This window comes from Myxine glutinosa, chromosome 1, assembly GCF_964187855.1.
Source record: "Myxine glutinosa chromosome 1, kmMyxGlut1.1, whole genome shotgun sequence".
Classification (NCBI taxonomy): domain Eukaryota; kingdom Metazoa; phylum Chordata; class Myxini; order Myxiniformes; family Myxinidae; genus Myxine; species Myxine glutinosa.
Genome location: NC_136261.1, coordinates 206,049,941 through 206,077,554, shown reverse-complemented (window position 1 = coordinate 206,077,554; position 27,614 = coordinate 206,049,941). Strand labels below are relative to the sequence as shown.

Here is a 27,614-nt window from a genome sequence, read left to right as displayed (position 1 = left end):
TATAAGACCTGAAAGGAGGCGGAAGATGCCAAAGAGACCAACGACCTGTCAGAGATGGCGAAGTTATGGGTCCATAAACTCAGCTTAATCGTGGGAGATTCCAATAACTTTGAAGGCCTTGGCGTCAAGCTGAGCAAGGTATGAGGCAGGGAGCCAGCCCAAGAGGGACAGCAGTACTCCATCACGTTGTGGATGATGGCCTTGTAGGTGGATAGGAGTTCACATGCGCCAAGGAAGGACTTTGCACAAGGGAGAATGCTCAGTCGGTGACTGGTATTGGAGGCCCACTTTAAAATGTGGCTTGTCCAAGAGAGATCATGGCTGAGAGTGAGACCTAAGAATTTGAGTGACTGAACCTCTTTGAGACGGTAGTTGAGAAAGTAAATGTGAGGGTTTGTGGAATGTTCCTTTTGGAGAGAGAGAGAGAGAGATAGAGAGAGAGAGAGAGTGAGTGTGTGGGATTTCTCAGGATTGAAAGAGATGTTTCAGGTGTTTGACGAGTTTGTGATTTTGTCAAGGTCTGAGGAGAGGGAAGAGGCTGCTGCTGCCTGTCTGTCTGAAGGATGAGGGATGTCACGGCAGAGAGTGCAGTCATCAGCAATGAGATAAAGAGGATTTCCCAGAAAGTTATTGAGATCATTGATGGGGATTAGGAATAGGATGGGGCCGAGAACACTGCCTTGTGGTACTCCAGCCTTGACAGGGAGAGGAAAAGAAAGGGTTCAGTTGAGAACCACACATTGGCTACGAGAGTGGAGGAAGTCAGTAATCCAAGAGTGGAGGTGGCCTTGCATGCCATAGGCAGAAAGTTTGGAGAGCAAGGCAGGATGCCAGACTGTATTGAAAGCTCGAGATATATCCGGAGAGATGGCCCTGAACTCATGTCTTATATTGAGGGCCTCCATCCATTGTTGGGAGAGGAGAAGTAGCATGTGCAAGGTAGAGTGACTAGGTCTGAATCCGAATTGATAATCTGAGATGAGGTTGTTGGAGAAAAGGAAGAATTTCATATCAACTGTGATTCCATGACCTTGCTGATGATTTGAAGTAAGCTGATAGGTCGGTATTTAAGAGGATCCGTTTTTGCACCTTTTTAAGTAATGCAGTGATGTTTGCCGATTTCCCAGCAGATGGCCGAGCACAAATGATAGGGTGAAAAGCGTGGACAGAGGATGTGCAAGAGCAGCGGTGCAGGTTTTTAGGACATGCGAGGTGACACCATCTGATCCACTTGCAGAAAGTCAACAGAGTCAATTAAACAGGTACAGTAGGTAATAATTGGAGGGACATTCGCAAAATGGCACCAAGCTATTGTTATCTCCATGGGCACAAATCCAATTATGGGTCCTGATACAAGGCACACGGTGAACATAAAATCGAAGCACTGAACACAAAATCAAAACCTTAGCCTCTGGGAAAAATTCGTCGACCGAACGTAATGACGGAGGAAAGATGAACAGGGATCAAATTATTAGATCAATGAAAATAAGCAGATGAAAATAATTAAGGAGCTTGGAACATCAATTGAAGGACAGACAGACTAGACAGCAGCGCTGGTGATTCATTGAGATCTAACCATTTGTGAATCTTTCACCACCAAGGATCGTCTCAGCATCCTGAGCTGTGATGGCTGCTCACTGGCAGAGCAGTTGGCATGAGCTGGCAGCATATGGTGTCAATCCTTATCGATGAACTAGATCTCTTCCTTCACACACTTAGTCCTTTTTCTTTAATCTCATGAAATGCTTCCTTGTGCTATATAGCTGCTCAAAGTAAAAGAGTGCAGCCTTTCATGCATTGCTATCCATCTGTGGCACTACTTTCCCACTGGCCCAATCGATGGCAGAATAGTCCGTGCCGGAGTGTACCCAGGACAGGTACTAGTACCCGACTGCAAAGCCGCAATGAGCCGGCGAAGCCAAAGCCTCTTGCCACTATTTTACCCATCACTATGGCATCAGTAGGTTAGGTAGTTGGTAGTAGGTAGGTGTAGTAGGTACCGTACCGAGTTCAAAATGACATCATTTGCATTCTGGATGAGATTAAAATTTATAAAATTTCCTTCTTGATTAATTCGGTGAATTCCGTCTGAACTTCGGATATTTGCGGCCGTGAAAAACTATCCCCTACGGCCGCGAGATTTCTAAAAAATAATTCTTCGTCAATTTTAGAATATTTGACGCCGTTTTCAGCCTCCGAAACGGTAATAAGCTTTTTTGAAATACTTTTTCAAATGCTCGAACCTCATTGGTTCCGGTGTTTGGTGACGATTTTCGTTGAAGATAACCAGGGCCCGTGCGGGCCCGGGGAACGAGGTTGGTCTTAAAGTATTTTAATTACAAATTAGAGGTGCATAAGATTGTGAATCAAAAAAAGACGGGTGAAACAAGCTCATATTGAACTTTTTCGCAATTTTTTATACATACTTCCGCATCCGCAAGATGGCGGCCTCCATGGGGCGATTTGGTTTTTTAAATATTTTTTCTAATGCTCGAATCTCATTGGTTCCGGTGTTTGGTGACGATTTTCGTTTAAGATAACCAGGCCCGTGCGGGCCCGGGGAACGAGGTTGGTCTTAAAGTATTTTAATTTACAAATTAGAGGTGCATAAGAATGTGAATCAAACAAAGACGGGTGAAACGAACTCCCATTGAACTTTTTCGCAATTGTTTATGCATACTTCCGCATCCGCAATATGGCGGCCTCCATGGAGCGATTTGGTGCGTCAAAGTTTCGAAATTCTCAAAGGATCCAGCAACATCTGGTTTTTTCAACATAATACGTACGCGTTCATTCACAACACCGGCTTCGCCGGCTATCGACATGGATAACTAAATAAGATGGCGTTTTAATCATTAACAGAGAGGGTAGAGAAAAATTGGCTTGCCAAGCTCCCAGCGACTTCCGGGTCTTACTTTGACTGGAAGACTTTGATAGAAATATATAGCATTCTTACCTCCGCCACCGAAGGTGGATGGAGGTTATGTTTGCACCCTTGTCTGTTTGGCTGTTTGTTTGTGAACAAAATATCTCAAAAGGTTGTGCATGGATTCAGACGAAATCTGGCAGAGATGTAGCGTATGTGACAAGGACGAAATGATTAGATTTTGGTGAAGATCCGGATTCGGATCCGGCTACTAGAATTTTAAAAGTGATCTACCGAGTGCCCTTCTAGTTTTTAAATAAAACAAGATGAAAGGTGAGTTTTTAACATTTTTTTACAGGCATTATATAAGATTAGCGAGTCAAAAAGATCGTAGGTAGGCATAGGAGAGCAAATTAGATGGCAATATGCTGCAGTCTTGAAAGACTGGTGGGTGGAGGACGAGATGACAGTTTTGGAAAAGCAATTTCATAGACATTGCGAAAACAAGAGGCCAAGGGGTTGTCGTCAAAAACTTAGAACAAGCGAGAGTAGAAGGTATGGTGTTCAGAATGAACATGTATGGCCTTCAGGTACTAGGTAGGCAGTGGAGAGCAGAAAAGGCTGGAGAAGCAGGACAAGATGACAAAACCACCTTTAGAGGCCATTTTTCCCCGCAAGCGGGGGTTGGCCTTTTTCGGGAACCGTGGTTGTTGTTGTTTTTCGGTCCCCTTTTTGAAGCAATGTTTTATGGCCGGATGCCCTTCCTGACGCCAACCCTTTTTGCCGCCTTTAACGACAAGCAGGGAATTACCAGTGAACTGGTACTCAATTTGCCGACCTCGGAAGGATGACAGGCTGAGTCAACCCCCCTGGCGTTAATTCAGCGATTGACCGGGATTCGAACCCAGGATCCTAGGATCCTAAGCCGGCACCCTAGCCGCTAGCCCAACACCAGGACAAGATGACAGGTGCTAGAAAACTGCCAGGCCTCACAACTCTCCTCGGAGGAAGAGGAGCAAACTTTGAGACTCAGCTTCATGTTGAAAATAATCTACCAGTCTATAGGTGTGCTGTTTCTTTTTGTTATTGTACAAACAACACAAAATTGACTGGATTGTACATTTATTGTATTTTTATGCCTCATGAGGCATTATGTTTTCGGCTTGTCCGTCCGTCCGGGCTAAACCTTGTTTTTCTCAGGAACCATATGTCTGATTCAGACGAAACTTTCAGGGTAGGAGTGACACCCATGCAGAATGTTTGTATGATAATTGTGACGTCATAGGTCACGTGGTATGGCAGCCATCTTGGATTAAAAGCAAATAATTAAAATTTTATTTCTCAGAAACCGCTGAATGGAAAGATTTTAAACTTGGCACATTGTCAAGTACCCCCAATGGGGATCAAAAGCATGATAATGATGACATCATAGTTGAAGTGGTATACCAGCCAAATATGTCTTAATCGAATTCCTCATCCTGAAAATGCATGCACATGATCTCTGACCCATTTGTATTGAAATATTAAATTTATGACATCATAGGTCACATGGTTGGCAGCCATATTGGATAGAAGGAAAATATTAAATAATTATATCTCTGAAACCGCTCACCCTATCGATGCAAAATTTTACAAATATCATCTAACAGCACTGTTGCATATAGTTTGAAAATGATGATGTGATAGGTCACGTGGTTTGGCAGCCATATTGGATAGAAAAACGAACCTTATCCGATCAACACGAAACTTCACAAACGTGATCCCCTACCCATACATATGCAGATCTACCCATTGTGGGACTATGCGGAGGCATATTGGCGACACAGTCGCATTGTTCTAGTTATTATATGAAATGTAATTGCCAATTAGATGTTTCAAGGATGAAAATTTGAATGTAATTGTACAAAAAATAAATGCTTTTCCATTGATGTACTAATAGAGAAGACTTGTACACTTTATGTAGTTATTACAGACAAGGAGGGACAGCAAGGTGAACAAGTGAATGGATGTTGGATGGATAAAGGTCGACCATGCGTGAATGAAGGTATTGAATAAGTGTGGGGGAAGTATGTGATGAAGAGGAATGGACTTCCATAATTACCCCATACATGAAGTTCTGTGCTGAGGGATACCTCTCCATATGCATTGGTCGCTGTGCATACGTATAAACCAGTGGCTGCTTGATCAACGGGCCCCAGATTCAGAATCGCAGAGTCAGACTGAATGGGATGTGAACATAGATGGAGAAAGAGAGAGGGAGAGACACATTGAAATCCTGATATTAAAAATGTTTCATAGCATAGACCCCTGAAGAATGTTCTATAAATCTGGGAATACATTGTTCAAGTTTCACCCATATTGTTGCATGAATTACATGTGCTGTGTCATGTGAAACAAAATTGGCTGGTGCACGGCATCCCATATTACACGTCATGCAACGAATGTACAGGATATGGAAAAAGCTTTGTGAACAGAACTCAACATCTTCTATCTCACCAAGACATATATTTGGCTTTGACCACTATGTAAATGTCATAAACATAATCAGGCAGCTTGTAATGGTATTGGGGTATGGGGGAAGTGGGGGAAAAGTGTTGGGATTAAGTTCAGTTAAAGGTATAGATGGTGGAGCTAAGCTGCATGGGAATTCACAAAGAGTATACTATACTCGTATAAGTCTTTACAAATTCTGCCAATGTATGCAAGCTGTCTTGAATAGACCATTATGTTGTGCACAAGAGAGATGCTATATATACTCCAAACAAGATATTGGTCAGGGTGTGCCCACCTCAGGTCAAGTAAAGATTAGCAGCAGTTATATTTTTTATGTCTCCACCGACAAAGTCGCTGGAAGCATTATGTTTTCGAGTTGTCCGTCCGTCCGTCCATCCGTCCGTCCATCGTACGGGGTAAACCTCGTTTTTCTCAGCAACCATATGTCCGATTGAGACAAAACTTTCAGGGTGGGAGTGACACCCATGCAGAATGTTTTTATGATAATTGGGACATCATAGGTCACGTGGTATGGCAGCCATCTTGGATGAAAAGCAAAAAATTAAATAATTATTTCTCAGAAACCGCTGATTGGAAAAATTTGAAACTTGGCACATTGTCAAGTACTCCCAATGAAGAACAAAATCATGATAATGATGACATCATAGGCGAGGTGGTATACCAGCCAAAAATGTTTTAATCGATTTCCTTATCCTAAAAATCTGAAATTGCATGCACATGATCTTTGACCCATTTGTATTTAAATATTTAATTTATGAGATCATAGGTCACATGGTTTGGCAGCCATTTTGGATTGAAAGAAAATATGAAATAATTAGAACTCTGAAACCGCTCACCCTATTGATGCGAAATTTTACAAATATCGTCCAACAGCTCCGATGCATATAGTTTGAAAATGATGATGCCATAGGTCACGTGGTTTGGCAGCCATCTTGGATAGAAAAACGAACCTTATCCGATCAACACGAAACTTCACAAACGTGATCCACTACCCATGCATATGCAGAGTGATGGCATCTACCCATTGTAGGACTATGCAGAGGCATATTGGCGACACAGTCACATTGTTCTAGTTTTTTTAGCAATGCAGTATAACATCAATTAGGATTGTTTGTTTGCATATGTGAAATCTCAAGCTAAGATATCTCCGGCAAATAGTTTGTTCAAAAGTAATTTTTGTTCAGTATATTATAAAGGCAACCTACTGACAGTGAGAAAGTGGGGGCGACAGTTGGACACAACAAGCAATGGACTAAACGAACAAGAAAAAGACTACAGGTATGAAGAGAGGAAACAGTAACCTGCAAGTAAGAGGGTAGAGTTAGGTCGGGTTAATATGGGGTTTAAAAGATTACTGGTATGGATGGGAGGTTACGTATGACATTGTAGCGCACTGCTCGTTTTGAAGCACTGCAGGGAAGAATACAATTGAATCCTATTCCAGAAGGCCATTGCACCAATGGGAGAAAAGATGAACAAATAGGAGGAGGTGGGTGGAAAGCCTTGATTTTTGGAGTTAAACGAGAAGGGGTTGCTGGGAGAATGCATACATCCTGGAAGAGCTGGGGAGGGTTAGAGGCTTGATAGAGTAGAGGGAGCTGTAAGGATATAGGCAGCATGTCTGTCTGAAATATGACAGCAACAAACCTTGTACTTTGGCCTCATCACAGGAGATGCCAATAATGTTAAGAGTTTTCTATTCCACAGTAATCAGGCGAGGCAGATGTAAAGCTAGGGACACGACCCATAAGTTAGATCAGTACTCTATTGAGACACAGACAAAGGCCTTCGAGGCTGTGAGTAGTTCTGATTTTTGAAGGAATGACTTTGAACTGGCTTTGGAGGCAGGCTTGCTATATGGTCAGCCCAGGAGTGGTTTTAGCTGATGATGAGGCCTTGAAGATCAAAAGACTGAACCTCTTTCAGTTGCCAACCATTGACAAAGGTGGATTCGTTTGAAAACCCATTCAGAGCGACAGGGGGAGTCGGTAAGATTTGCCAGAATTATAAGACGTGTTCTATTTATCAGACCAGCATATAATCAATTCCACATAAATGGAGTTACGCAGTTGCTGTCTGCCTGTCATTGTGACAGGGTACTGTATGACGCAACGTGATTTCATGTGCCAGAAGTAAGAGAGGCTTTTACAGATCATCACAGAGGTCAATACTGTCGTTGATTAACAAGGCTTGGCCCAACACACTGGGGCACCCCAGCATGGACGATAAGAGGAGAGGGTTCCATTGAGAACAACCCATTGACTGTGTGAGTGGATGAAGTCATAAACCCACGCCTGAATCATAATTTCATAGTGACGTCAAACCATGGCTATTGAGAATGAACCACAAACAGGACAAGGAATGTGCAAGTTATTCACATGCAAATGTAACTCACATGCAACATGTAAATCTGGAGAAAAAAAATGCACAATTCACACCACACCTGCACTCTTATCCACCTACAAGGACTTTATCCACAGCTTGATGGAGTACTGCTCTCCTCTCTGGGCTGGCTCCCCTGTCTCACACCTTGCTCAGCTTGACACCGTGGAAACCATGGCAATCAAGATCATTAGAATCTCCCATGATGAAGCTGAGTCTATGGGCCTATCACTTTTCCTTCACAGACAGGTCACTGGTCTCTCTGTCCAAGGAGATAGTCTGTCTGTCTGTCTGTCTGTCTCCTCTCTGAACTTGCACCAGCTGCTCTTTTCGTGCTTTGCCCTCTCAAGTTTGTGCAGGGCGCACACAGTCTACCAGCAACTTCCTTCTGGTGAAACTCCCAAAATTCAGGATCACTGCTCACCTCCACTCATTTGCCCCTCTTCTTTCCCACCGGTGGAACCAACTTCCACATTCTCTTCAATCTCATTCTTCCTTCCAGGTCTTCAAGAAAGCTGTTCACCACCATCCCAATTCATCTTCCATCCAAAACCATTACCGTTTCGACCTCCCTTCTATCCCCGCCATCAAAGCCCACCTCTTTCCAAATTTCCAGTTTTTCCTTCCAGAGAGTTTGCTTCTGTATCCATCTTGTCCACTCCGTCCATCCTCCTCTACCCCTCATTCGTTCCCACATCCCTTGTTTGTCCAAGTCTCCCTCTATTTTGTCTCTCAACCCTGCCGTTAGTATTTCCCTCCTGTTTCTACTGTTCATTTTATCATGTTGCATCCTGATCCATTTTGTTGACAACTTCTTCCACAGCTTTGACCAGATTGGACAGTTTAAGGAGAAACCTCATTCATTTGCCCAAGAGTTACAAACCTCATGAAAATCGTTATCTTGCCACTCTTACCAAAAGAATCGGCTTCTCAACAGCACAATCTCTCCAGAATGACCTCATAAGAACAATCAACTATCGAATTTCAACCCAGACATTGCAGAAAAGGCTTCATACCGGTGGTATGAGATGTGGAAACCACTGCTCTGCATCCCTCCAACATCGCACCATCGACAGCAGCACATGCCATGAGTGACACAACATCACAAGTGGAGGATGAACCACCGGCACCGCGTTATTATAGCTGATGAGTCTTTGGTTGTGGGTAGGAATCTGATCATTGCCAGGCCATTAGACAGCATGATCGGTTTGCTGGTTGCAACCTGATGCCATGGACTGGCATTCAGCTTGACCAAATAACAACCTATCCTCATCAATCTGAGGGTCGCTGTTAATGGGTTCAGGTACAGGGATGAGGGAAGAGATCAATTATGCTTGCAGCTGTCTCTCAGAAACAACAGCAAGGTTCCAACTATATCTAATGGATGGCGATGCCCATCCGCTCAGTGCACATGTTGTGAACACTGCATATCAGGATGACAACATCACTTGCATGGACTGGCTTGAATGATCTTTGGATTTATCTGAATGAGCATGCTGGGGAGATCCTTGGGGAGCACGTTTGTGGTCGCCATGATCAACTGTAGGTATCCCTGATGAAGAATGGTGCAACATCCTACATTACGAGAGGGACCATCTAATTTGATTGATGACAAGACTTGTACAAGCTTTTATGAGAGTCGATGGCATTATGCTATTTCACTCATTTCAAACAACCAAGTTGTTTTTGCACAACTTAACTTGGCTTCCATTGATCTAATCTATTTTTATGGAGTAGTTTTTTTTTTTTTTTTTTAATGTTGGAGGCTCCAGGCACAGACTATATAGCCCTCATTGAGGCCAGGCCTTAAATAAAAGAAGAAAAGTGTATAATGAAAAGTGTATGGCATTTGTGTGTTAGAAAGAGGGATTAAAGCTAGCCCGGTAGCTATAGTTTGAGTGAGACAGAAAGTAAGACCAGCAATCCTGACACTGAGAGTGTAAGATGGTTCCGAGCACCACTTGAACTCTCATAAGTTAGAACAGTAGTACTACCCTGAGTGGTTGCTGTCTACAACCCTCTACCTAAAAGCTAAAAGCTAGTAGGTTCTGAAGGTTCTTTTTCATCAAAACATAAACTTTTTGAAAGTACCAAACCGTACAAGTCTAAAAACTTGTGTCTTTTTATGAGGAGTATATATGCACACACTGCAAAGAGTTACGGGCTACATTTCTCAGTTTCTTAACAATAACAGAGCAAATTATTCAGAAGCCATTACATTTATCAAAAATAAAACTACATATTGCGAAAGTGCGGATGTTTGAGAAATGACGAGGCAAATTCAGAGGTTTTGTGGATTTTTTTAAACGACAGAATGGGAATGCAGTTTTGTAATGGCACCGTTTTTACACCAATAAAGTACGATGACTTGAGAATGGGGCTGCTGGCAACACCGTCTAATGTGGGGCTCAACACCAGTTAATATAATGACATATAATGATGTCACAATGGAATGAATGTCCCAGAAGGGCAATAATGTGAGTAAGCATCATTAGAACGAATGAAGCCTGGTGTTGGCTTAGCGGTTAAGGTGCTGCTTGGGATCCTAGGATCCTGGGTTCGAATCCCGGTTGATTGCTGAATTAACACCAGGGGGGTTGACTCAACCCGTCATCCTTCCGAGGTCGGCAAATTGAGCACCAGTTCACTGGTAATTCCCTGTGTGTCGCAAGAGGCGACTAACAGGGTTGGCGGCAGGAAAGGCATCCGGCCGTAAAACATTGCTTCAAAAAGGGGACCACGGTGCCCAAAAAAGGCCAACCCCTTCTCTGCAGGGAAAAATGGCCCCTGAAGGTGGTTCTTCTTCTTCATCATTAGAATGAATGACTGCTGCAATCCTCATTCTCATCCTCTGAAGAAGCCACCAGAGATAATTCAAAGGGAGTTGTTGCCATTTCTGGTACAAAGCAGTGTTCAACTGGACCATAGTCTGCACAGGAGGGTCCATTTTCTTAAATAGATGCCCAAGAATGTCCCAAACATACTTTAATGGATTTAAATCAGGATTATTTGTTGGCCAGGACAATGTTGTGATGGCATTGTTACGCAAGACGTTTGTATCTGCACACGAACGTTGGGGGGTCTTGAATTGTCACCCATGAATACACTTCTTGTGAGAAGTGAGTGGTTGCCAAAATATAGAACAACCAAGCAATCCAAAACGTCCCTATGGTAATTTTTTCCTGTCAGGTTATCCTGTACAGTGACACAGTCAATTTACAATCGTAACAGGCAACCTCATATCATAACGGATCTGCCACCAAATAGAATGGACTCTAAAATGCTGTTGGATGTATAGACTATATTAGGTTTTCGCCAAACCCAAATTCTACCATTAGTCGCATGCAGAGCATACAGAAGAAATGGGCTCTCATCAGACCAATGGATCTTCCTCCCAGATGCGACATTGCAGCGTTGACGTGCTCGGCACCTTGCCATGTGGGCTACTTCATGTTCTGGAGTGACAAGAAGAATCTTATCGGTCTGCCGTTTTTGTAACCTGCAGCCAGAAGCTAATTCCGGACAGTTCTAGTGGAAAACCTCTGGGTGAGATTCCACACTGTTTGTGGCAAAAATAACATGTTGAGCAAGTCTGATCAGAGCTGCCTTTTTCTCTTAATAGAGGTCACCCATGGTTATCCAGATCGAGGCTACTTTGTTGATATGTGCAGACCAATCTGCTGATAAAAGTTCGAGGAAAGCCAAGTAGACATTCAAATTTACTGTAGGACAGCCCAGTATTGTTACTCCTAATTTGCCATCTTTTGGCTTCACTAATTCTTATAAGGACCGTATATCAAAACAGTCTGCCAATGGAAGTATGCAAGGATATCATTATGTACATACTCCAAACATCGACCAGATGAGGGTTTTCATTTTCAAATTGATAGCAGTACTGTGCTGGATGTACTGGGTGTGCAAAGTTGCCTCGGTCTAGTGCTGAATGTAAAATACAGTATGTGAATGGAGGGTTCCATCATTCATGTTTAAAATAAAATTTGAATTTGATTCAATGTTTTTCACAAACGACATTATTTGGAGGTGTGTTTATGTGTATGTTTGTAGCACTTTAATTGAATGCTTAATGCACCTGCTAAAAACTTTCCTTCTTTGCTTTGTTGTATATAACAAGGAAAGGATAACCCTCGAATGGGGAAAGGATGAGAGAACGGAACAGGAAGTAAATTTCAAAAAATTAAAAGGGGAAAGAAAAGAAGAGAAGACTACTTTATGGGCTATATCGCTATGTCTCTCTCTATATATACAGTCACGTGAAAAAGTAAGTACACCCTTGGCTCTAATAGGTGGTATTGACCCCTTTGGCAGAAACAATCTCAGTAGGCGTTTCCTATAACTGTCTACCAGTCTCTGACATCGACTGGGAGAAATTTTTGCCCACTCCTCCATGCAGAATTCTTTCAGCTGTGCGATGTTTGAGGGGTTTCTTGCATGCACAGCTCGTTTCAAAACCCCCCACAACATCTCCATGGGATTTCGATCCGGGCGTTGACTTGGCCATTCCAGAACCCTCCATTTATTTCTTTTCAGCCATTCCTTGGTGGATTTACTGGTATGCTTAGGGTCATTGTCATGTTGCAAGGTCCACCTTCAGTTGAGCTTCAACTTTCCGACAGATGGCCTCACATTATCCTCAAGCACCCTCTGGTACATTGAAGAATTCATAGTGGATTCTATGACGGTGAGCTGCCCAGGCCCTGATGCAGCAAAGCTGCCCCAAACCATAATATTTCCACCACCATGCTTTACAGTTGGTATCAGGTTCTTGTGGTCAAATGCTGTCTTTGGTTTTCGCCAAACATGTCTTCTGGTACTGTGGCCAAATAGCTCTACCTTTGACTCATCTGTCCAGAGCACATTGTTCCAGAAGTGCTGGTCTTTGCCTCGGTGTTCATTGGCAAACTTTAGTCTTGCCCTGATGTTCTTTCTGGACAGCAAAGATTTCCTCCTGGCACACCTCCCATGTAGATCAAATTTGTGCAGCCTCTTTCTAATGGTAGACTCGTGCACTTTGACATCAACAGTGGCAAGAGCTACCTGTAAGTCCCGTGATGACATTCTGGGGTTTTTAGAGACTTATTTCAGCATCTTGCGGTCTGCTCTCGGGCTGAACTTGCTGGGGTGGCCTGGCCTGAACAAGTTGGCAGTTGTTTGGAATCTTCTCCACTTGTAGATGATCTTCCGGACAGTCGAATGATTGATTTCAAATTGTTTGGAGATCTTTTTTAATCCCTTCCCAGACTCGGAGGCATCTTTAACCTTCTTTCTGAATGCCTCAGAGAGCTCTTTTGATCTAGGCATGGTGATGCCACACACTTCAACAACAAAGAGCAAACCAAACTAAATATCTGAGGTTTAAATAAGACAGGTTCCTCCAAGATCCTCTCTGACGATGTTCTAATCATTCTCACCTGAGCTGGTGCACCTGATTCTAATTTGAGGAATTTGAAGTAGTGATAAATGTAGGGGTGTACTTACTTTTTCCACATGCAAAATTTGCATTTAAGTTTATTTATATTATACAATGGACTACAAAATGTAAATGTTTCCTGATATTTGTTATATTATATCACCTTTATCTATCAATATTGTTGAAATGAAGATCAAATCGCGGTATGTTGAAATATGTTGAAAAAGTCAAAACTTTACATGGGGTGTACTTACTTTTTCACGTGACTGCATATTTATACAGGATGTTTCAAAAAGATTGATCAAACTTTGACTTCCTGCCATTTCTTTGTTTTTTTACCTATACCGTTTTGCTTTTCAGGGTTTGGTGGTGTTATCGTGGTATTTGTTCCCTGGGATTTCGAGCTCCGTAGCTCAACTATGCCATTGACAGCGGAGCAGAAGACAAAAGTTGTGGCTCTGTCGTATGAGACTAAATCAACAACCACAACAACATTTTCTGGGGGGCCGAACCACCTGAGGAGATCACTGAGAGGTACCTGAAAGGGCCTAAGGTCACATGCTTCTGCGCCTTCAATGCCAGATGGGGAATGCTCGGGCCTTTCTGGTTTGGGAATGACAACAGCAGGATAGTGACGATCAATGGTGAGCGCTACCAGGCCGTGCTCCAGAAGTTCCATTATGATCTAGCCCAAAAGGTCACCCCAAACCACCTCAGTGTGACCTGGTTTCTGCAGGATGGTGCACCCCCGCATACAGCTGGTGACACCATCACTTTCATGCAGCAGCTCTTCAGAAACCGCCTCGTTGCCCTGGGTACCCCGCTCTGTCTATGTCAACCACCCTGCCACACTGGATGATCTGAAGTAGGAGGTGTCAGACTACCTCCAGGCAGTGCCTACAGGAAAGTTGGACAGAACTTTGGAGTCATGATGATTGCCGCTTGTATTAATCGCTTGTAAAATAAATTCAAAATAAAATAAAATCGCTTGTAATAATCAAAACTTTTCATTGCGTGTCCATTTGCTCTTTGCTTGTATTCCTTCAGGTCTTGTTTGTGGCCTTCTGCAGTTATCATTATAAATGTTATGATCAATAAATAATTTATTCATTCCTTCAACCCACACGGCATCACTCACAGTGCTCTTTGGCAGTAAAATCTACAAATTACATCAATAAATCCTCATCAGTGTGCTGTGGGTTAATTAACAAATGTTTCGTCCTCAGAGCTTGGAAAGCTCCATGATGTGATTGACTACGGCTTGTCAATCAGCTGCCTGTCAAAGGACAATGCTCCCTTAGTCAATGTTCTTCATGACTTCTCAATCAGAAGAGCTTAAATGACCCTACTCCCAGTGATTAATGCCAGCTGTAGCTCTCTACACCATACATACATATATATATATATGTATATATATATATATATATATATATATATATATATATATATATATATATATATATAAATAAATATAGTCTGACATAAATGAAGTGAAAAAATGGAAAAAAACATAAATGTAGTCTGACACCTCCAACCTCACCTCCAATATATAAATATATGTATACATATACAGTATATACATGTATACATACTATACATAATACCTACATACATACATATATACATATACACTCGCTCTAGCAGTGACTAGTGTATGTATATATGTTTATATGTATGTATGTGTGTATATTTTATATATATATATATATATATATATATATATATATATATATATATATATATATATATATATATATATATATATATATATATATATATATATATATATATATCGGTTCACGTGGAGAACCGACAAAGAAAAATACTTGGATGAAATAGAAAAGACATGATTTATGGCATAAGCTAACACAGCAAAACTATTTCAAAGCGCATAAACATGTTCAAGCTAAAAGAGACCACACAATACAACGTAATGCTGCACCCCTAATTCATGTTGATGCCTCCAAAATATTTGCACAAGTGTACTATACTATCAGCAGCAATTACTAAACATCATCACCACAGCAATAATTGCTTATTCTTGGTATTTTGTTGCCTCTAAAATTTACAGTATTTGACAACACCGGCAAAAGGAGTGTGGGTTAGAAAAAGGGGTCTCGAGGAAAGTTGATACTTACCGCACTGAGTATGCTGCTGTTACCATAGTGCCAGGTAAGGAAGGGCGAGGGACTCCCACGCGCTGCACAGGGGAGAGAGGCCATTTCCCCTTCTTCTAACTCCAGCTCAAAGGGAGGTGGTATGGTAAATTCTGGAGGAGCTGCAATGAGATGGTGGATAAATTAGGGATATTTGGAATTTGAAACATAGAGTGAGTGGGGAATGTAGAGATGAATGAGATTCATGGAAATCGAGCCTCATGAAAGAACTGCATCCCTGTTAATGCCGGAGTGTCACAAGGCAGTGCTTTGGGCCCTGTCCTATTCCTAATCTTCATCAACGACCTTTCTGACTGCCTGGGAAATCCTCTTTATCTCTTTGTTGATGACTCCACCTTCTGACGTGACATCCCTCATCCACAAGATGGGCAAGTAGCAACCTCTTCGATCTCTTCAGACCTTGATAGAACCATGAGCTGATGCAACAGTTGAAATATGTCTTTCAATAATGACAAAAATCACACTCTCACTGTGGCTTCTGGAAAGATCATCTGGTGAACCCTCCCATCTACTTCCTTGACAATCCTCTTGCAGAAGTTCATTCACTCAAACTTTTGGGCCTCACTATCAGTCATGACAACATATTGAACTTGGCCTCCAAAACCATCTGCCAATCGGGCATCATCTGCCATGCAAAGTGTTTCCTTGGCATATCTGAACTTTTATCTACTTGCAAGGCCTTCGTCTGCAGCTTGATGGAGTACTGCTCTCCCCTCTGGGCTGGTACTCATGCCTCACACCTTGCTCAGCTTGACACCATGGAAACCAAGTCCTTCAAAATCATTGGAATCTCCCGTAATGAAGCTGAATCTACGGGTCTATCTCTTTCACATCACATACAGGTGGTTGGTCTCTCTGTCTTCTTCTGCCTCATTTATGGTCTTGCACCCTCTGCCCTTTGCATGCTCTGTCCCTTCCAGAGTCTCTGCAAGGCACATATGTGAGCATTGAAAGTATGTATTTTGGGAGTTTCATGGTAAGGAGATCTGCCAGTAACCCCCTTCTGGTGAAAATCCCAAAATACATACTCAATGCTTACCTCCACTCATTTGTTCTTCCTTTTCCCCACCTGTGGTATCAACTTCCTCAATGTCTTCAATCTCATTCTTCCCTTCAAGACAGCTCTTCACCACCACCTCAGGTCATCCATCCCACATCCATAATCATGATATTTTCTTCCCCACTAACACCGGACCACTCCCCCTAGGCCCACCTCTTTATGGCTTACCAGTTTTTACTTCTACCTCTGTGATTGAGAGTTTGCAGCTGTATCCCCCTTGTTTACCTGGCATTTCACAGAGAATCTTCATTCAGTTTGGTATCCTCCCCTTGCTCTCATTCTTTCCCACATCCCTATGTCTCCAAGTCTTCCTCTATTCTGTCCCTAAACTCTGCTGTTGGTGTGTCCACCCACCTCCATATTTATACTGCTCTTTTTGTTCTGTTATGGCCTGATCTGTTCTGTGTTCTAACTTGTCTACGAGCCTCGACACTTTATACAAAAAACCTGAAGGTATAAGGGAACAAACCACAGCAGGGTAGAGGGGAGCAGGCAGACCAAGGGATACAGACAAACTAGCACAGTTGTAGAAGGAAGACAGTGGGAGCAGGGTCAGAGAGAGAAAAACAAATATTATCAGCGCTGTATTGACGGACAGGAGGGAAGAGCATAGAGAGATGGGTCCACAGATGAGAGGAGAGGAACAAAGGAGTGAAGGTTAGTTGAAAGATGACATTTGGACAGGGCAGCAAAGAATGAGTTACAAATTGAACACACACAACTCTTTTGAGGCTGGGATGGAGTAATGGGCTGCACAATTGTGGAGCGGACTGGTGGTGTTGTATTATCAGGATGGTGGAGCTGGAAATGTGAAGGAGAGAAGATGGTTGAACACACCAGGGAAATCCATTCCTGTTCATAGTAATTGCATATCCAAACTTAATCTTGTTTATTGTGCTGAATGAAACATTGTCATTTATAACAGTTGATCTTCCAATGGAACTGACTTACACACACACATGTATATATATACATATATATATATATATATATATATATATATATATATATATATATATATATATATATATATATATATATATACGTATATATATATATATATATATATATGTATATATATATATATATATATATATATATATATATATATATATATATATATATATATATATATATATATATATATATATATATATATATCTGTGTTGTGTTGTGTTATCTTGTCTTGTCACTGAACTACTTTCTCAAACTTTTGTGAAATCGTACCAAACCTCTGGTATGCACATATCTGTCCCGTCGGTATGTCCTAAGGGTATTTTTTTTTGAAAAATTTTCCAATTTTTATTTTTTTGGGGGGGGAATTTTTTCGGGAAAAATTAATTTTTTCAACTTCAATTGTTTATAAAATGTGATATCACGTATATTACAAATACATTTGTGCAAAATAATTGTTTGAATTATGATTGGTTTTAACCATGACAAAACGGCAACTCGTCATTTATCTATATATCCACATATCTGGGCCTCGAAGCCCAGCCCTCTGGACATATCTGGGCCAGATATCTACATATCTGGGCCTATATATCTCTAAGTTGTCACTTAACAACTCCCTCAAACTTTTGTTTCCGTAGTTGTGAAGTGTTTTTAATAACGTTGTGGTGGTTTTGAATCACGTGGTGGTGAGGTATTTTGAATTATGTGGTGGTGAGGTGTTTTTAAATCACATGGTGGTGAGGTGTTTTGAATTACGTGGTGGTGAGGTGTTTTGAATTACGTGGTGGTGAGGTGTTTTGAATTACATGGTGGTGAGGTGTTTTGAATTACGTGGTGGTGAGGTGTTTTGAATTACGTGGTGGTGAGGTGTTTTGAATTACGTGGTGGTGAGGTATTTATAATTACGTGGTGGTGAGGTGTTTTGAATTACGTGGTGGTGAGGTGTTTTGAATTACGTGGTGGTGAGGTGTTTTGAATTACATGGTGGTGAGGTATTTATAATTACGTGGTGGTGAGGTGTTTTTAATTATGTGGTGGTGAGGTGTTTTTAATTATTTGGTGATGAGGTGTTTTGAATTACGTGGTGGTGAGCTGTTTTGAATTACTTGGTGGTAAGGTGTTTTTAAATGACGTGGTGGTGAGGTGTTTTTAAATGACGTGGTGGTAAGGTGTTTTTAAATGACGTGGCGGTGAGGTGTTTTTAATTTCGTGGCTGTGAGGTGTTTTTATTATGTGTTTTATGGCTGTGAGGTGTTTTTAATTTCGTGGTGGTGAGGTGTTTGTATTATGTGTTTTATGGCTGTGAGGTATTTTCAATTTTGTGGTGGTGAGGTGTTTTTAATTTTGTGGTGGTGAGGTGTTTTTATTGCGTGTTTTATGGCTGTGAGGTGTTTTGAATTACTTGGTGGTGAGGTGTTTTGAATTACGTGGTGGTGAGGTGTTTTGAATTACGTGATGGTGAGGTGTAATCGTCCCAAACTTCCAGTCTGCACTGACCCCTCCCCTATGTATGTGCTGAGGGGTTCTTTTTTGAAAAAAAAAACATTCAACCTAAATCTTCAACCTAAATTGCCTATAAAAATGTAATATCACAAACACAACAAATACATTTGTGCAAAATAATTGTTTGTATTATGATTGGTGTAAATTATGACAACACAACAACTCAGATACAGTCATTATCCTCAGCTAAAATAAGCCCGTTCCTCAGTAACGACGCTTGGTGAGGCGAGCGTAGCGAGCCGAGCCAATCTAGTATATATATATATATATATATATATATATATATATATATATATATATATATATATATATATATATATATATATACATATATATATATATATATATATATATATATACATATATATATATATATATACATATATATATATATATAATATTATATATATATATATATATATATATATATGTATATATATAGATATATATATTGTTACGGACCGCGGATAAGATGTTGTGTTTGCCGAGCGGATGGCCCCGCGGCCGTACAGTTACCCCGACTAACCCGATTCCCGAACTTTGGCCGGATCGCGCCACAGATATTCAATAGGGAAAAGACTAAGGCGACACGGATGTGAAGAAGAAGCAGACAAAAAGGTTGGAAATACGAATATAATTTATTTGCTATTTACAGGCTCAAAATAACCAAGGAAGAAGGAAAGATAAGAAAATAATTTACAGAAGATATTAGACACAGTGCAACACTAGCTTATACAAACTTAATTAACCCAAGGACAGAACAAACAAAACAAACTCACGTACACAAGAAGGATGGAGAGGCAGGAGGTGGATGGCTGGAGGGAAAGGAAGGTCCAAGGATGCTGCCGCACGATCGGCGCGTTTGGCAGCCGCCGTTCCTTCGCGGCCCCGTTCAAACTGCCGTCCAGGCCCCGCGCTGCTGTCGTTGCTGCTGTGGCTGCGGCTGCTCTGGGGACGTCACGTGCTTTGCCAGGACTCGTCTGGTCCAACCACACAACTGAACAACGTGCTTGCTGCTTGCCCAACTCTCTTGCTTGGTCCAACTTTGGCGAGCAAGGCGACGAATAGCAGGCTTTGTGCTTCCCTGGACAATCTCTCTGGATGATCTCCTTTGGACAAGAATCGCTGCTGGATGATCTCTTTTGGACAAGAATCGCTGCTGGATGATCTCCCTTGGACAAGAATCGCTGCTGGATGTTCTCCCTTCTCTGGATGATCTTCTCACGCAGTACCTTGCGCGCGCGCTTTTATAGCGCTTCCGGCGATCAAGCCGCCGTCCTTCAGGACACGCCCCTTGGTGTGCTCACCTCGGCCCTGGTTGGTCGCGCGACCCTCTGGCTCCGCCCTTGATGACGACGGGCGGGCACGCCCGTCTTCCCCGACCCAAGCACATGTTCAATGGTGGTTTTGGAGGGGATGTAATTGGCAACCGAGGCTTGGCAATGAAAGTTTTGGGAGTGGGAATGGGGAATGAAAGGAATCTACTCTATTTCACTTGGTGCAATGGAGTGTCATCTTAATGGGAGACAAGGCCTTACCCTAATACACATAATAAAGATATAACTATCAACCAGGGGGAAATCTATGATTGGCTGACGTGTATGCTTTATGGACTAATTATGGGACGCCCTTTGACCTTTACACAACACTGGAGGCAGGAGGGTCCAGAATCGAGCAATATTAATAAAACACACAATAAAAAAAATACAATCCTCATATCCACAACAATATATATATATATACATATATATATATATATATATATATATATATATATATATATATATATATATATATATGCACACTACATGACCAAAAGTATGTGGACACTCGAACATCGAACATCTCATTCCAAAATCATGGGTATTAATATGGAGTTGGTCCTCTGTTTGCTGCTATAACAGCCTTCACTCTTCTGGGAAGGCTTTCCACTAGATGTTGGAACATTGCTGCAGGGATTTGCTTCCATCCAGCCACAAGAGCATTAGTGAGGTTGGGCACTGATGTTTGGCGATTCGGCCTGGCTCGCATTCGGCGTTCCAATTCATCTCAAAGATGTTCGATGGGGTTGAGGTCAGGGCTCTGTGCAGGCCAGTCAAGTTCTTCCACAGCGATCTTGACAAACCATTTCTGTATGGACCTCGCTTTGTGCACGGGGGCATTGTCATGCTGAAACAGGAAAGGGCCTTCCCCAAACTGCTGCCACAAAGTTGGAAGCACACAATCATCTTGAATGTCATTGTATGCTGTCGCGTTAAGATTTCCCTTCACTGGAACTAAGGGGCGTAGCCCGAACCATGAAAAACAGCACCAGACCATAATTCCCCCCTCCCACAAACTTTACAGTTGGCACTATGCATTTGGGCAGGTAGCGTTCTCCTGGCATCCACCAAACCCAGATTAGTCCGTCGGACTGCCAGATGGTGAAGCGTGATTCATCACTCCAGAGAACGTGTTTCCACTACTCCAGAGTCCAATGGCAGCGTTCTTTACACCACTCCAGCCGACACCTGGTGTGGCGCATGGTGATCTGAGGATTGCGTGTGGCTGATCGGCCATGGAAACCCATTTCATGAAGCTCCTGACAAACAGTTGTTGTGCTGACGTTGCTTCCAGGGGGAGTTTGGAACTCGGTAGTGAGTGTTGCAACTGAGGACAGACGATTTTTACGCACTACGCGCTTCAGCACTCGGCAGTCCCGTTCTGTGAGCTTGTATGGCCTACCACTTCGCGGCTGAGCTGTTGTTGCTCCTGGACGTTTCCACTTCACAATAACAGCACTTAGAGTTGACCGGGGCAGCTCTAGCAGGGCAGAAATTTGACGAACTGAGTTGTTGGAAAGGTGGCATCCAATGACGGTGCCACGTTGAAAGTCACTGCGCTCTTCAGTACGCCCATTCTACTGCCAATGTATGTCTATGGAGATTGCATGGCTGTGTGCTTGATTATATATACCTGTCAGCAATGGGTGTGGCTGAAACAGCCGAATACACTAATTAGAAGGGGTGTCCGCATACTTTTTGTCATGTAGTGTATATATATATATATATATATACAGACTTGGCATTTAATATGGAATTTATTTTTTTTCTTGACTTGGGTTTACTTTTTGAACTCAGTATATCAATCTGGTGATTTTTTTTACCCTTCGGTGATGTCTTTGTTGAAAGAACCATGTCACTGAATGTCTTTCGCAGCAAGAAGTCAATAACAGGATTATATCACAGGTGGCGTGACAAAATGTAAGGACAGGTACATTTGACGATTGGCTTCACAATCGGGTATACAGGGTTGTTGCGTTCTGTATTAGTGGAAAACAACTTCTGCACGTCTACAAAAGTTATTGCCACTTCCTCCGGAGATGGTCCGTCAACTTGACAATGCTGTTTGTCATGGAGTGGTGGCTTTACGAAATTCTGGCATGAAACAGCGTGCTATTGCTCGGCAGTATGGCATCACTCAAGGTCAGGTGTCAAAGATCCTGAAACGAAATGCTCAGAGGGGTGTCCCTACTCCAATACCGAGGCCAGGACGTCCATGCAGAACCACAAGGAGAGATGATCGCCAGCTGCACCGGTTAGTCTGCAATGGCCGTACCAAGTCAGCTAATCGGCGTAGGGCTGAGTGGCATCAACTGACAAATGTGCCTGTATCCAGAAGGCTAGTCAACCAACGACTGGTTCAAGCAGGCTATCGTGCCAGGCATCCCGTGAGAAAGCCACGCCTGACCAGACAACACAGCCAGCGCCGATTGCAGTGGGCCAGAGAGCACCGTCAATGGCAGCCAGGACACTGGAATCACGTGACCTTCAGTGACGAGTCTAGATTTCTGGTCTATCGTCAAGATGGCCGCGTCCGAGTGCGCAGACAAGTGCATGAAGCCCACAACAAAGATTGTATAGTGCCAAGAGTCCAAGCTGGAGGTGGTGGGGTGACCGTTTAGGCTGCTTTTCATGAAGGGGGCAAAACTGACCTGGTTGTTCTGAATGGAAACCTGAACCAGTTCAAGTACAGGGCCATTCTGGAAGAAACATTGCTTCCATTTGCTCGTGCAGCCTTTCGAGGAAACTTTGTCTTCCAAGATGACAATGCACGGCCTCATCGTGCTCGCATGATCCAACACTTTCTTGCTGACCGTGGTGTAGAGCATATGGAGTGGCTTGCCATGTCCCCGGATATGAATCCGATAGAGAACTTGTGGGCAGAATTAACGCGTCAAATCGACCACTTGGACCAGCAGCGGACGCGTGAATTGCAGCAGGCTATTGTCACTGCATGGCAAGCGATTCCTGTCCAAACCTTGGCAAATCTCGTGAACAGCATGCCTCAACATGTACGTGCTCTCCTGAATGCTCGTGGGGGTTACACGAAGTACTGAACTGTAATTTTACTGTCCGTAATCCCAGTCGTAATTTAACTTTTGTTTTTGTTAAAAAAAAATTTGGCTAATGTGCAAAATAAAGAGATACTTCTGGAAAACGTACAGAAGTTTAACACAATACTGTCCATGAATTGAGTTCGATATCAGTTTACATCACTTTCAAGGATCAATTTATTTGTTTCGAAATGTCAAATGTGGTTTTTGTTTCTTTTAATGGTCACATTAACAAAATCTAGAATAATTTCAACATAATTCCAATGAACTTTTGGTTCTAAGACATCTTGAAAAGTAAGTTCACCCCCACAAAAAAAATATTCAATATTAAATGCCAAGTCTGTATATATATTGTTACGGACCGCGGATAAGGTGTTGATTTGCCGAGCGGATGGCAGCCGCGGCCCGAACCGTTAACAATGACTAGACCCGATTCTGAACGTTGGCCAAATCGTGCCACAGATATTCAATTTGGAAAAGACAAAGACGACACGGATGTGAAGAAGAAGAAGACAAAAAAGGTTTGAAATACGAATATGATTTATTTGCTATTTACAACCAAAAGAAACCAAGGAGAAGGAAAGATAATAAAATAAAGACAGAAGGAATCAAGGAGACACAGTGCAATGCTAGCTTACCTACAGTCTTAATTAACCCAGGACAGGACAAACAAAAGACAGACTCACGCGGGGGATTGCAGAGTGGATTGGCTGGAAGGAGGCATAGGAAGGCCCAGGCCACTGCAGGCGTCGAGGTCCCGCTCCAGGAGTCCACCCGCGTTCTTGGCGGGAAAGCCTTGGTGTGCAGCGGCGCGTATCGTTCACCTCGAGCGGATGGGCGCGTCGTGCTGGACTCCGGGCTCTTCAGCTCCACTTCAATGCCACTTAACGCCACACTCAACTCGTCCTCCTCCAACGCCACTCTCTTTCTTCATCAACCCTTCCTCCTTCAGCAGCAACGGTACTTTTTGCCACCAACCACCAACCCCTCTCTCAAAAGGCTTGCTGTCCCTTCTTTTTGCCACCAACAACCAACTACTAACCACCGTCCTGACGCATGCGCACGCCCTTTATATCGCCCCCCGGCGATCAAGCCACCGGCCGCTAGGACACGCCCATCGGTGAGCTCGCCTCGGCCCTGATTGGTCGCGAGGGCTCACCGATCCCGCCCTTAGAGGGGGCGTTGGCTAGACCACGCCTTGTCCCCGGCACTGGGCTGACTCCTCCCACCTTTGGCTCCGAGACGACCTCGTGGCTAATGGAGTCTTGGAGCGAAAACAACAACCCACAGCTGCAGCAGAATTCAGCGAACCGCTCAATGCAGTTGGCAATTGAGGAAAGGGGAATGTGCAGGGAATCTACCTTGTCTGAATTCGGTGCAATGGAGTATTAATTAATGGAAGACAAATCCTTAGCCTAATACACAGAATAGGGAAATAACTACCAACAAGGAGGAAATCTATGATTGGCTAAACGTGATTGTTTATGACCTAATTACGGGACGCACTTTGACCTTTATACACAACTGGAGGAAGTAGGGTGATATTTTTACAACAATTTACACAACAATAAAAGAAACACAATTCTCATATCCACAACAATATATATGTGTGTGTGTGTGTGTGTGTGTGTGTGTGTGTGTGTGTGTGTGTGTGTGTGTGTTATACTACAAGAGAGGCGTTTATCTGTGTGTGAGTAGTGAATTTTCTCAGAGATGGCTGAACGGATCTTCGTCAAACTTTCAGAGGTTCATCAGTAAGTGCCGGAGAATGTTTTCGGCAAAAAATGTTTGAAGATTTTGAAAAAAACGTTCGATTTTTTTTCTTATCGCTCCATAGTGCCAAATCCTTTGTAGCTACGTAAAAGGTAATATTAAATGATCGCCGACCCCATTCTTTTGTGGGTGTCGGGAAGCGTTTTAGGCACCCATAAACAAAAATGGATTTTTCAAAATGCCAACATCACCGGGCAACGTTACGTATCCCTGTTAGTATAAAATAATTGGGTTGGCCTCTAAGACATTCCCATTGAGGAACTCAAGCTCAAATCCCATACTTTATCAGCAGTATTTGTCCATTGTCTGCTATTATCCTTTCAATTCACATTGAAGTGCAATGATGTCTACTAATGCACATGTTTGCATGCGATTTATGTATAAGCTCCTCTATGAGCCTAAGATCAATGTATAATTTGAAAAAATTTAGTTGGTTGAAGCAAGATCAAAGTGATTTCACCAGTGAAATGAGGTAAGTGTGGAAGCAAAATGTTTACTAATTCCTGATGACATCATTCATGAGCATCTCCAGCATGTTTCCTCACCTGCTAGAGTGAGTAAGGTCCACTGTCCCTGCAGCAAGGACTGATGAAGCACTCGGCACCCATATATACCCTCATCTCCACTCTGAAGATTGGTCAGGTGCAAAGACCAGGTCTCAGAGACTGTCAGACGACCTGCTGACACACTGTAATCAGGATCCCTCCAGAAATACCCAACAACCAAACCCTAAAGACCAGAAACTCATCACATCAGCACCCATCACATCATCACTCCAATATTTGTACGAATGCCAACCTAGGAACTAGAAACATCCATCACCTACACCAAGCACTTCAAAAAATATTTATATGAAAAAAATAAATGTAAACCAAACAAAATTACAAAAGAAGCACGTAAAAAGAACAAGTGAATATTAGATGTACCTTATGTGGCATCAGGGCCACAGGAGGGCGCCAGTGACACAAAATAATGTAAGAACAAGAGATTATATATGAATTTTGAGGCACTTCATCATGTAGAGGTGTACGGGAACATCTATTTATTTGGGACATATAATGGCAGAATTATTTACGCATACTTCCCTTTTTATTGCCATTTAAGCTGATTTCCTTGCCCCTTTCTTTCCTTCATTCCTATCTCCTACCAACCTCTTTCCTTCTTCTCCTTATACCTCCAACATCTACTTTACGTACTTTCTTCCATCTTTACCCCCTTCTGCTCCTATTCCCAAATAAAGGTTTATTAGGTTTAGCCTTCCCCACCGTTATTACCTCCATCAACGAAGTTGGACAGGGGGTTGTTTTCACTACTGTTTGTTACTTGTGAAAATCAAAGATTTTCAAGTATATTGGTTGGTTGGTTTGTCTGTCTTTTTTTTTTTTTTTTTTTTTTTTTTCTTTGTAAATACTGAATCGAGGCTCGTGAAAGAGCTGACAACCGCGAGGGAAAGACAGTACAGGGGGACCGCGAGGGAAAGACAGCACAGGGGGGCCGCGAGGGAAAGACAGCACAGGGGGCCCACGAGGGAAAGACAGCACAGGGGGACCACGAGGGAAAGACAGCACAGGGGGACCACGAGGGAAAGACAGCACAGGGGGACCACAAGGGAAAGACAGCACAGGGGGACCACGAGGGAAAGACAGCACAGAGGGACCACGAGGGAAAGACAGCACAGAGGGACCGTGAGGGAAAGACAGCACAGAGGGACCGCGAGGGAAAGACAGCACAGAGGGACCGCGAGGGAAAGACAGCACAGAGGGACCGCGAGGGAAAGACAGCACAGAGGGACCGCGAGGGAAAGACAGCACAGAGGGACCACGAGGGAAAGACAGCACAGGGGGCAGGCGAGGGAAAGACAGCACAGTGGGACCGCAAGGGAAAGACAGCACAGAGGGACCGCGAGGGAAAGACAGCACAGAGGGACCGCGAGGGAAAGACAGCTCAGCGGGACCACGAGGGAAAGACAGCACAGGGGGACCGCGAGGGAAAGACAGCACAGAGGGACCACGAGGGAAAGACAGTACAGAGGGACCGCGAGGGAAAGACAGCACAGAGGGACCGCGAGGGAAAGACAGCACAGAGGGACCGCGAGGGAAAGACAGCACAGAGGGACCGCGAGGGAAAGACAGCACAGAGGGACCGCGAGGGAAAGACAGCACAGGGGGACCGCGAGGGAAAGACAGCACAGGGGGACCCTGAGGGAAAGACAACACAGGGGGACCGTGAGGGAGACAGCAGACAGGGGGACAGACAGGGGGACAGACAGGGGGACAGACAGGGGGACCGCGAGGGAAAGACAGCGCAGAGGGACCGTGAGGGAAAGACAGCACAGAGGGACCGCGAGGGAAAGACAGCACAGGGGGACCACAAGGGAAAGACAGCACAGGGGGACCACGAGGGAAAGACAGCACAGAGGGACCACAAGGGAAAGACAGCACAGAGGGACCGCGAGGGAAAGACAGCACAGAGGGACCACGAGGGAAAGACAGCACAGAGGGACCGCGAGGGAAAGACAGCACAGGGGCACCATGAGGGAAAGACAGCACAGGGGGACCGCGAGGGAAAGACAGTACAGTGGG

At 43.3% G+C, this 27,614-nt stretch overlaps 2 protein-coding genes across 2 annotated transcripts in view; one reads left to right on the top strand and one right to left on the bottom strand.

The window, feature by feature from the left end:
• The window catches only part of LOC137433023 (uncharacterized), a 134,870-nt gene extending 109,166 nt beyond the window's left edge, over positions 1-25,704 (bottom strand). The window contains exons 1-3 of the mRNA XM_068125412.2: positions 25,578-25,704; positions 15,329-15,468; positions 4,968-5,085 (exon numbers count right to left, since the gene is read on the bottom strand). Of these exons, the coding sequence (XP_067981513.2) occupies positions 4,968-5,085; positions 15,329-15,412 (202 nt within the window). The 5' untranslated portion in view covers positions 15,413-15,468; positions 25,578-25,704. The remainder of the gene's footprint in view (positions 1-4,967; positions 5,086-15,328; positions 15,469-25,577) is intronic.
• Positions 1-27,614, top strand: part of LOC144890870 (uncharacterized) — a 946,020-nt gene that overhangs the window by 92,064 nt on the left and 826,342 nt on the right. The window lies entirely within an intron of this gene.